This window comes from Diadema setosum, chromosome 9, assembly GCF_964275005.1.
Source record: "Diadema setosum chromosome 9, eeDiaSeto1, whole genome shotgun sequence".
NCBI lineage: Eukaryota > Metazoa > Echinodermata > Echinoidea > Diadematoida > Diadematidae > Diadema > Diadema setosum.
The window spans coordinates 1,850,304-1,862,458 of NC_092693.1; the positions used below are offsets into that span (position 1 = coordinate 1,850,304).

General features: G+C 37.0%; 1 protein-coding gene across 1 annotated transcript; it reads right to left on the reverse strand.

Annotated features, from left to right (window-relative positions):
• Nucleotides 1-911: 911 nt before the first annotated feature.
• On the reverse strand, nucleotides 912-8,778 carry LOC140233429 (CKLF-like MARVEL transmembrane domain-containing protein 5). The gene is made up of 4 exons (XM_072313538.1): nucleotides 8,640-8,778; nucleotides 7,719-7,886; nucleotides 6,257-6,352; nucleotides 912-1,394 (listed from the first exon to the last, which is right to left on the reverse strand). The coding sequence occupies exons 1-4, from the start codon at nucleotides 8,760-8,762 to the stop codon at nucleotides 1,278-1,280; spliced, it is 504 nt and encodes a 167-aa protein (XP_072169639.1). The 5' UTR covers nucleotides 8,763-8,778; the 3' UTR covers nucleotides 912-1,277.
• Nucleotides 8,779-12,155: the final 3,377 nt, after the last annotated feature.

The following is a 12,155-nucleotide window of genomic DNA, read 5'->3' on the forward strand; positions in this document are numbered from 1 at the left end:
TCTACATTAAGATCAAAAAGTAAATGTTTACGACTTGCATCAATCTGCGATCTTTTATCTGAATTTTGAAGATATGCAGCCACCATGGCCAGAAAAATGAAATCTTTATAAGGATTTGCCTAGATTTGGTCATCATTATGAGACAACTGATGAAGGAGAAGAGTAGAATTTTAGCCAATACTAATATTCAATCTCACTTTAGTGCATTGTAGTCCTGGTTTTATAGTGGGAATAACCCATAAAAGACTGACTGCACAGAATTCTGCTCAAAACAAAAGGTGTACAGAAATGTCACTACATATATAGTTTCAAAATTCATGGATACTAAATACTGCATGTGGATGAGAAATATTGTACAAACAGTCCTGCTCAGAGTCCTTGATAATGAACAGTGCTTTCCTGATGAATATATCACTGTAAGTTTGATGTTGCTGGTAAATATTTCATCACACCTCCCAATTCTGAAATTCAGTTGCCTTGAATAAACTGGGGAAAAAAAATATTGCAAAATCAGGAATTTTTACCCATTTCCCACATGCCACTGTTAGCAGCAAACTATAAATGTTTGAACTCCAGGGCAAATTTTAAGGCTTCTTCTTTCCTGAAGGAATCTTGTAAATAGAATATTGTGATGAGTCCTTTAAAATAGATGAACAAGAAGATGATAAATGGCAAAATTCACAATTTTTTTTCTTCAATTCAATAAAACAAACAATGAGACTAGATGAAACACCTGTAACAGTAGTAGCACAATTCCACATTCTTCTACTTCAAGCTAAATCTCTTTTTTATTCAACAGTCATTTCAGATCTTGTGACAATTTCTATCTAAGCCACCTTTTCCTAAAACACCTCAAGACTAACCATGGCAGTGATGCTAGGCAGGGAGCCAGTCCCTGAAAGCTGCCTGCATTGAGATATACATGAGTTAAAGTTGGCAGAATGCCTTCGACTTGGAATTGGGAAGACATTGTGACTGAATGATACTGGTGGTAGGTGTGGCTTGCTGTAATAACTAACACATAACAAAAATAACAAACAAAAGTGTATAAATTGGGATGGATGAATGGAGCTAGGGGCACTGATATATAAATTTATTCAAAACAGTCTAAACATATCACTTACTGTATGTACAACATGGTAAAAATATATCAGTGGATAAAATGCTTTCTTGTTGTACAATGTATAACAATAGAGACATTACATAATGACCTTGTAAATTGTTTTTAAGTGAGAAACACCTGAATGCAGCTAGGACGCCCTCTCTCTTGAGACCCATCAGTAGTCGACATTATACTGGGCGTTTGAAGTTTGCCGCGTCTTGTTCTCGCGCCATCTTTTGATGGAGTACCAGATGCCCGCTCCATAGCTTGCCACAGCAATGAATCCAAACACCTTCAATGTAAAAAGAGACATCATTAATGATGTGAATTTCTTTGTGAACCTGATTACATAAATTACACAATGTCTAGGGTCATATAGGAACTATAGATAACTGGTTGTAAAATGAGTGTCTGTACAGCATGCACCAGAAATTGTCACTAGAGGGTTTTTCTTTGTTTTTTTTTTTTTTCCCCTAGTGACAGAAAACAAGAAAGAGCAATTTAATTTTCACGCAGAAGAACAAAAACAAGGATTAAGATGATTAAATGTTAACCTTTTTTAAATACTAGGGCCCTGTCTTATGAAGAGTTATGATTGATTATATAGTTGATTTCTTCATACATAAGTCTATGGCAGCCTATGTGGAGGGAATTTACAATCGATTTTATCTTTTTATAAAACAGGGTCTATTTTTTTTTTTTTTTTTTTTACAGTTCTGGGGCATTAATAACAAGGAGATAATAATAATATAATTGTAGCTTTATATTAATAAAACCTCAAAGGACTTATTCCATTACTTCAATGTTACCACCAAATTTCATTTAGGATTTCATCATTTTCTCTGAAGAATGGCTCAAAATTGTTAAAATCAAGAACCATTTTCTGGTTGCCATATTCAAACCCTTGAAAAGAGAGGCTTGGAGCAAGAAACATCAGAGTCAGTGGAACATTAAGCATGCAAGCATCATATTTCTAGTAGCAGTTTACTTAAAAAAAAACGAAAAAAAAAGACTTGTACTATTTTTCTTTCTGTGTCCTGTTCTTCACATGCTTAAAGGACAAGTTCACCTTCATAGACATGTGGGTTGAGTGAATGCAGCAATATCAATAAAACACATCAGTGAGAGTTTGAGGAAAATCGGACAATCCGTTCAAAAGTTATGAATGTTTGAAGTTTCTACTCAGTCACAGCTGGATGAAAAGACAGCTGGATGAAAAGACTAAGTAGCTTGTGATGTCACATGTGTACAACGATATAAAGAATAAAGAAAATTCAACATATTTCCATTTTTCTCGTATATCAAAAGAACACTTGACTTCTCTCTTTCAGAAAACAGGGGGAATAATATTACCCTTAACATACATTAGTAACAAGTCAAAGAAATGTGCACTTCATTCAAAAAGTAAAATGTTGTGAAATTCTCTTTTTATTTTCCTTATATCGTTGTACGCATGTGACATCACACACTGTAGTAGTCTTCTCATCCAGCAGTGACTGCACAGATGCTTTAAAAATTTGTAACTTTTGAAAGGATTGTCCGATTTTCATCAAACTTTCACTGGTATGTTCTGCTAATATTGCTACATTCTCTCAGTCCTTATGTATATATGAAGGTAGACTTGTCCTTTAATGATTGTCCCCAAAAATATTGACAGGAACAGCAAACTGCTGCTCACTAGGTTTGATGTGATTTAGGACTGATGCATAAAACATAAGTGGCTTCTTTTGTCAAGGCAATTTATCGACATCTGCTTTTCCATGGCTCGGAGCATGGTGCAGTACATTATGGTTTCTTCTCTTTCTAAGACAGTGTACTGTGGCTACACACAGATTACAGATCTATGCCACATACAGCTAGCACACATCGTTGCTGCCTCTGCTGAAGGCTACACTGCCTGCATCCTGAGAACATCAAGGGATGGATGTGTGCAGTCAACAAGCCCCTTGAGATTTCTCTCAAGCTTGGCAAGACCTTGGGGGCAGGAAGAGCTCCCCGTCAAGCCCCATCTACACACCCTAAGTTGGTTTCTACACATTCAGCCCCATTAATTGAAAGTGCTTGCTATCTTACACTTCCTAAATATTATGGACAATTAGGTCAATCATTTGGAACTTCAAATGTATTTGGAGTACACTGATTCAGACTGCAGCTACAATAGTAAAATTTTACAAATTTTCTAAGAGATTTGACGTAATTTTAATGAGAAAAGAAAATGAAAAAAAAAAAATTGTGAGAAACTGTCAGAATGTTACCACAATCACATGTACGAATTTTTACACTGCTTTTCAAGTTGACCAGAGAGACTCAAAGTGACAAAAAAAAAACAAAAACAAAAAACAAAAACAAAAAAACCCCAACACTCTATAGAGGCCATATATGTGTACTGGTTAATTTCTTTTGTAGTCAAATAGCTCAACATAAAATAAATAGAATAACACATCGCAAAAATATTGCTCTTCGATAGAGATGCAATTTGTATTTTTTTCAAATTAAAAATCATTCAGAAGTTTTCTCTTAAAAAGGAATCTATAGTCATTCCATCACTGTGATTCTAGACTGGGAATTAAAAATACTTGTGAAATTGTCCCAAAAGGCATGAATCGTGGAATGCAGAGTATGTTATACCATACAGTTATGGACGACAAAGGATCTGAGATTGCCAACATGACATTTTTATCTACATGATTCATAAATACACTATGGTATATTCTAGGACAAAGAAGGTTTATGCTTTGGTTATAAAAATGAACAGTCAGTCATTTGATTATGAATTTTTCCAAACAGCACTTTAGTTTGTGTTTCATCCCCTTTGTGTAAATAGCACAATTCCTGAACCACTCATAGCCAAGAGCCCACATTTCTTTGATAAATCATTCATTTCCCTGTAACTTCCAACTTTAAATGTGATCAATTTAATGGTATAAAGGTTACTAATTTCCTCATAACTTTCCTTGTATCCAGCTTTTTCTGCCTACATAACTTGTACAGGACTCCTCATACTGATATAGAAAAGATCAACTTCATTAAGCGCATATGCTGCATACAAATGCAGTTATAGTCTTCAATGCATAATACATTTATAACTAATTGCTTTAAAATCTGAAATTTGATCTTTGATGTTGACACACATTCGTAACGACCAAACTCAGTTATTTGAAGTGATGTTCTTGTACAAGCTTCAATGCACAGCATTGATAGTGCTACACTGTATGCAGGTGACTCCCATTAGATAACAAAGTCCTCAAGACCTGTAGTCTTCTTTTGACATATCAGAATGTTCTTGTAATGGAAGGGAATTTTATACATGTTACTGATTTTGGGTCCTGAATTTTTGCTTTGTTGTAACAAAGTTTGGATACAATTTGTGTTGATTGTAAAAGGAACGCTTGTACAGATGTACTATCAAAAGATAATATTGTGATATTTCTTCCAACAATAAGCAATGGAATACAGTGTACATGTTACATGTACAGTGTATGTCATTAGTCAAACAGAATTGTTGCCATGAAAACTTATGAGAAAGCTTGCCAACAACCCAATAAAATTCTTTCATAAACGATGAAACACTAGCAAAAATGGGTCTCGTATTAGCTTCAAACTGTTGCATACATATGTAAATTATCATGTAAATCATCTAATGGTCTATGGTGCTTAAAATGTTCTAGCTTTAAAATGAGTCCTGAAGTTGTGATGATTGATCATAGTCAAAGTAAACTTCAGTGACTGGTCAAATCATGATTACTCAGTAACTTCATAACTAGTGCAGTCATTCTACAGACCTATAGATACAAACTTCACTGTGGTTTGGAACTAGTCGCAGTAATCTCATGCTGTATAAATCTGCAGATTCAAGCTTAACAAGCACTTCATACTTGACGCATCCTCTCACCTTCGACAATTCATACATTAATCTTTACCAAAAAGAAACTAAAGGGGACCACTCACTCCCGAAGAGAAATCATGGACAACTGCTTGCTTTCATCACATAAAGAGAAAGCCGCACATGTACATTTTATCTTAATTATGCCTCACAGTGTTGCAATGTAGTTTTTATAATGGCACATCATAGCTGCCTCCCACCCAAGACAAGATCAAACATCTATGTACATGAAAGGTAGAAATCTTGGATTTTTTGACAACTGTCCTCTTCTGATATCACTAATAGTATCTCTGAACGCTGCTGACCTGCCATGAACAAACAAAACTACATTACGGCATTGGGGGGAGGGGGGAATTCACACAACTATATAAACCAGTCAACTTTGGAATTGATAAAAGAATCCCTGCAGTGTCTACTACAATATACATGATGGAAACTTTTGTCCATCTTATTTCGTTTCCTTCATCTGCATTTTCTCCGTTTGGTTCTCTTATCAGATTTTAGAAATCAATGACATGAAATGGATACAAAGGGAGAATAAAGTGTGAACAATCTGCTACAAAATACGATATTGCTGCACTAAAGCAGGCTTTCTGCTGACACGGTTGTCACTGAACAAGTTAGCACTGAATCAAATTACAGCTCGCACCTTGCACAAAAAAAAACAACAAAAACAACAACCAAAAAACAAAAAACAACAACAAAAACAACAACAACAAAACAAAAACAAAAACAAAAAAACCACAAAGAAGATGGCTGGATATATCATTAATCCACATAAATCCATGTATTGATAGTTAAAGGGTGTGTACAGTTCTGGTCGAGGTGAGGATTTAGCTTTTAATGTTTTGCGAGATATTCAGAAATCACTCTATGAGATGTCAAAGAGCATGCAGTTCCAAGGGGTATCAAAAGTTTATTCAATGAAAATCAGTTTTGAAATGGCTGAGATATCCAAAAACAAGGTGAAACAAAGAGATCCTAATAAAGTTGTGGCATGTCGCCTTTTATTATTAGCACTTTTGTGGATATCTCAGCCATTTGAAAACCAATTTTCATCATATAAACATTGAATCCTTCTTAAAATTACATGCTCTTTCCTATTTCATAAGAGGCTTTTCATTATCTCACTTAGGAATGTTCAAAACATGAATCCCGGCCTCAACCAGTACTGTACAGTCCCTTTAACTTTATAATTTTGCAATGATACAAATAACAACAACACCAAAGAGATAGACTGGGACATGGGGTAGCTGATATTAGGTACTCACTGCTGATGCAATGCAGAGTGGACAAAGTATACTGATGATCAGTGGAATACCCAGAGCTATGTAGAGCACGATGGCTGCTAAACAGTGCAAGACATCCTGTACAGACACGATACAAAGAAATACAGTGTATTAAAAGTGACTGACTCACCGAGTCAGAGGCCACATAGAATTAAATGCGTAGACAAAGTATACAACTGTACTCATGATCAGTGGGATGCCGAGAGCTATGGAGAGCGTGATGGTTGCCAAAAAACAGTGCAAGACATCCTGCACAGACATGATGAAAAAGAAATAAAGTGACTGACTCACTTGAGTCACAGCCCCACATAGCATTGAACTTGATACAAAGAAAGGAGAATGATTGAGACCTGCCAATCACCCTTCATGGACTTTTGTGTAATCAGAAATCAACCTTCCACTTCCAAGAAACCTCATTTCTGTACTGTAGGTTTGGCGCTGTATCTTTTCATTTTACAAGGCTCACAATTCATCATTATTGCCTCCATTACCAAAAGTACAAACATTCTTCCATTTCTTTTTCTTTTTGAGCTCTCTGTTGCCCTAACACAACCGTTTGTTTTGGTTGCATAGTTTTCAAATGACTCTAATCGCTACATTCAGGACTGATTCTTATACAGTCAATGCATCTTAGGGAGAATAAAGTTCAGTTTATTTTCTCTAAAACTGGAAAATTTCTTTCTGATTTTCTGCAGGTTTTACGAATTCAACTACATGTAGTGGCATCAAAACCTCCTCCAATATACAATGTGCACTGGAATTCAGAAGTACCATTTTGATGTTGACAAGACAATTCTGCATGCATCAAAATTCACAACCAACTTGGTGTGTACCTGCTGAAAAAACTTGTGAAGTGGATGGACTGAATATATTTTGTATCATTTATTAAAAACAATTTTTAATTTACTGCACTATGACAAAAAATCAATCAAATCAATTAATATATTAATCACATGAAACACTGTTGAATTTTATGAAGTCTTTAAAATCCAATGTATAAGCCATTTGTGAATTTTATAAGTAGACTCGCTAAACATACGGCATATAGGCCTAATACACAGCATCTACTCTTTGTTCATAATCGCAACATTAATTTTGTCATAACAAACTTCATCATAATACAGTGAGACATTTAAGGTATTCATTTCAAATCCATAATGCCATTTAAGTACATGTACACCATACCATACATTGCATGTGGATGCTAGCATACTGTATACATTGAATATTTCACAAGGATTTTTATTTTCACAAATTTCGTGAGTCAGGTGCTATTCGTTATCTAAGTAGACATGCACAAATACTATCTCTGATCCAGACACAAATGTGACGTGCATGCATAATTCTTCTCTTTAAATCTGAAGTGGAAGTCCAGATTCGTGAAAATTAAGAATCGCTGAATACATATGCCGTACCATATCAAATGGTAATCAGGGCAACTTACCGCTAAAAACCAGTTAACCTTTGTGACCTTTTTGTAGTTGTCTGTGCCGAACATGAAAAAGATGACTGTGGAGGTAAGGAAGCCAGCCAGTGTTACGAGGAGGAAGAGCACCGACACTGCCCCACTGGCAGCAAAGCAGATTAAGAAGAATGCCAAGAAGGACCAGCCCTGTATGAAAATGAAGGAAATAATGCTGTATGCAATACATTTTGCATGAAGAAAGATAACATTTTGTTAGACTTGGGAAACAATTTTGCTAGTAGTCGAGTGTGTGATTGAGAACAAAAGTGCTAACGGTTACACCTCTCCAGGAGAGAACTTATGGTGGGTCTCATAATAAAATAACTTATTGTGGGAGGGCATATTTTTTTGCAAGTTTTCAATTTTGCAAATGTGAGTCAACTTGCAGAATTTGTGAAAATGAAAACTATAAATTTATCTATCATTTCCCAAAATGACCCCCTACAGCCCTACTACATTTAAACATGCTTTTTTTATTTTTTTTTTTTTTTTTGGACCCTTCAATAATGGCTTCATTGTCATCGATTCCTTCTCATCCCTCTTCTGAAACTTGAAAGTCCACGATCCACCCTCTACGCAACCTTCATTCAATTATAACTCCGCAGCGGCGCAGAAGATGTTTGGGAGTTCTCCTCATCCAAGATCCAAGTACAGATCCAAGTGCGGGTCAAATGTATCAATTAGGGATCTAAAATACTACTGTAGGTCCTATCATATTCATAGGGTCTGTAACGTCAAAGACCTAATGACACAGTAACGTTGTTGTTACACAGACATGGACAGGAGGGAGGCGTATACCGTACGTACATACACACACACTGGACACATTGCACAAGATCAAGATAGAATCGACTGACTTGTTCACGTAGATTATAAGTCAGGAACAGAGTTCAAATTTACCATTTGCTTTGCCTTAAGGATTCCATGAATTGAAGAAACATAGTTCATGTCGAATCCACATTTGCGTCCTTTGTCAGGGGAGCCTGATGATGCGTTACCTGCCTCTCCTACTTGATCGGCCATTTCTTATTCAGCTTTTAGCACAAACCGCTGCTGCCAGTGACAGAAAGTGTAACGTTATTCTGCTGAAGTAGTGTTACATACATTACACAGCGGATCGTGTGTACAGTGTAGGTGTAAAGTGGGTGGGCCTTGGGATTCATACGCCACACGCGGTGTGGGTGTCGACGTATCCACACCACCTAACTAACAACCTTTTAGTTCGGTGATCCACACTGAGCTCGATCGTATCAGGCTAGTGTCGTGTGTTCATTACATACAGTGGCGTATCGGGGGGGGGGGGGGGGGGGGCAAGGGGGGCACGTGCCCCGGCGGGCGCCACTCCTTGGGGGCGCCGAAAACGAAAAAACGAGGGGAAAAAAACGAAGAAGAAAAAGAAGAAAAGAAGAAAAAGAAGAAAAGAAGGGAAAAAAACAAACAAACTAGACATTGTAATTTGTCATTACTGACAAATTAAGGTGATCCGATTTTTTTTTTAAATCAATAATTCGAGTCCTGATCGCAATAGACATGACCATACATGTTTCATCTGTGTTTAGAGACATTGGCCGTGTGATGGTTGGATTCTCATTTAGAAAAAAGGGAGTCAGGTCTGCCATCTTTGGTGCCATATTCCGTATACACTATAACGAAGATACAGAATGAAGTATATCGTTTGACCATTGACCCCACTTTGCACAGCCAACATGGCATCTGAGGAAAAAGTGGTTACTTTGTGAAATGATCCTAGTAACGTGGTCTTTGTGTGTGCAAAATATTGGAAAGATAGGACATGTATTCACCAAGATACAGGATGATACATTTATGACCTTTGACCCTAATTTACCTACCCAAGATGGTGTTCGATCAAGTAGTTGTTACCTTATAAAATGATGTACGTCACATGAACTAAACATGTGCAAAATATGGGGGTACTAGGGAATGTCTTTCATGTGTTATTGCAAAGAAATTTGCAAAAAGAAACAAATATGAAAATACATCGAAGCTAAGCTTTAATTTAACCGAAGTTGTTCGACGTGATTTCGACGTCGTATGAAAAACAAAGGACACATTACCAATAGCGCAAAGTCTCAGTTACAACATATTAAAATCTGGGAGAAGAAGTGAGATAGTGCTCGATAAAGACAGTCATGTTAATTTTCATTTCAAGAAAAACCACTCCTATAGAGATATCTCGCAAATGGGTCAAATTTGACAAGGTTACCTTCAATCTATTTTTGCCACGTGAAGACTTCATCCAGCGAAATATTTGGTGATTAAAACTGATAGAGCATTAAATAAGCTACAGCATACTGAAATCTGTGTGAAAATTGGCCAAGGATAAGTGAGATACGCTTGAGTAAACTTGAAATTTGATGACGTCATTTTGAAAATTTACCTTTTATACTTATTGAGACATTTGATATCTTTTAATCAGTTTGCCAGCATTGCCAACCCATGAAATGACATGTACAACTCATCAGCTTTCAAAATATGTCAAGAAAATGGGGGGTCACCGTCCATCCTGACGAGTAAAATCGGATTTAAAATTGACGATTTTTTAGCATAGTTGCACTGTATATCGCCATTGACGCGCGCGCGGAATTTCAACTTTGACGGGACCGTATGACGTCATATTGAGTCGGATTGACTTGAAACTTGGTAGAAAATTCCTTGACATTTGAGGCATCCGATAAGCGTAAAAAACCGGGAAATTTCTATTGCATATGAGCTGTGTGTGCGTATATGAGCGCGCGCGTACGCGTCCGTCCATTTTTTTCAATTTTTCAAAAAATGCTCGAAATGGTCTGAAACGTGTGCAAAAAAAATTTGAGCTCGATTTGAGCATACAAATATTTCAACGCGCGCGTCCGCGCGCGTTTTAAGATAAATATGAATTTTGAGAATATGAGTAGAATCCGCTTGACTTAAAATGACGTAAATTTCATTGAAGAATTCCATTCTATTAATGAGATATGCATGAAAATGTGTTTTCATATAATGACGTCATGGTGACGTCACGGTCGACTGATCACTCTGATTTTACTTGATCTGTCGTCTTTGGGACATGATACATATATGGTATAAGTTTGACATTCATAGGCAATGCACTTTCTGAGCTAACCTCTGCACAATTTTTGAGGAGAAAGAAATAAAGAAAGATTCCGTACAGAAACAATAGGTGATCCGAGAGATACTCGGATCACCTAAAAAACCCTCGCCCGGACCCGGAAGCGTGTTTTTTTAGACGGCGCAGATTGGGGACCCTAAAAATCTATTGGGGACCCTATCCCTAAACCTAACCCTAATCCCAACCCTAACCATCAAACCCTAACCCCAACCCTAACCCTAACCCTAACCCTAACCAAAAACCCTATCCCAACGTTTTTCCCCATAGGTTTAACACGCGCCATGCCCCAATCTGTGCCGTCTTTAAAAAAAACGCGACCGGGAAGGGGGGGGGGGGGGAGAAAACCAAATCAAACAAGATAAAAACAAAAAATGACAATGTTTATTGTGTTCACACAAGAATTCCATGTTTTGTACGCTGAAATTTCGGCTCGCTCGCCAAATTATATAAAGAAGATAAGAACAAAACGTGATGGAAACGCGGACAAAATGACAATGTATATTGTGTTCACACATGCCATCGTTAGAAGGCAAAATGTTACACGGAGCAGCGGCTGCAATTTTATTTCCTTCGTTCTGAAGCGATCGCCCATTGGATCAAACGAGGAAGCCAAAGGTGTCGAACATACGGGGGGGGGGGGGCGCAAAAAAACCAAATCAAACAAGATAAGAACGAAACGTAATGATGACGCTGAAATATACAAATTTCGGCTCACTCGCGCGTACTAATTTAGAGTATTTTCTTTCAAGTCCTCAGTTTGTTGGTATAAATCGTTATCTATAAGGCCATCACTATATCTTGATTAGAATTGTAAGATTTAATAAGCAAAAAATGACAAGAATTCCATGTTTTGTTAGGTGAAATACAGATATTTTCGGCACGCTCGCTGCGCTCGCTCGCCAAAATTTATCCCCCCCCCCCCAAAAAAAAAGGATAAGAACAAAACGTGATGATAGCGTGGAAATATACAAATTTTGGCTCACTCGTGCGTACTAATTTGGAGTATTTTTTCAAGTCCTCAGTTTGTTGGTATAAATCGTTATCTGTAAGGCCGTCACTATATCTTGATTAGAATTGTAAGATTTAACTAGACTCGGAATTTGTCAAGACTGACAAATTAGGTGATCCGATTTTTTTTTTTTTAATCAATGATTCGAGTCCTGATCGCAATAGGCATGACCATATAGGTTTCATCTGTGTTTAGAGACATTGGCCGTGTGATATTTGGATTCTCATTTACAAAAGAGAGTCAGGTCTACCATCTTTGGTACCAAATTCGGTATAAA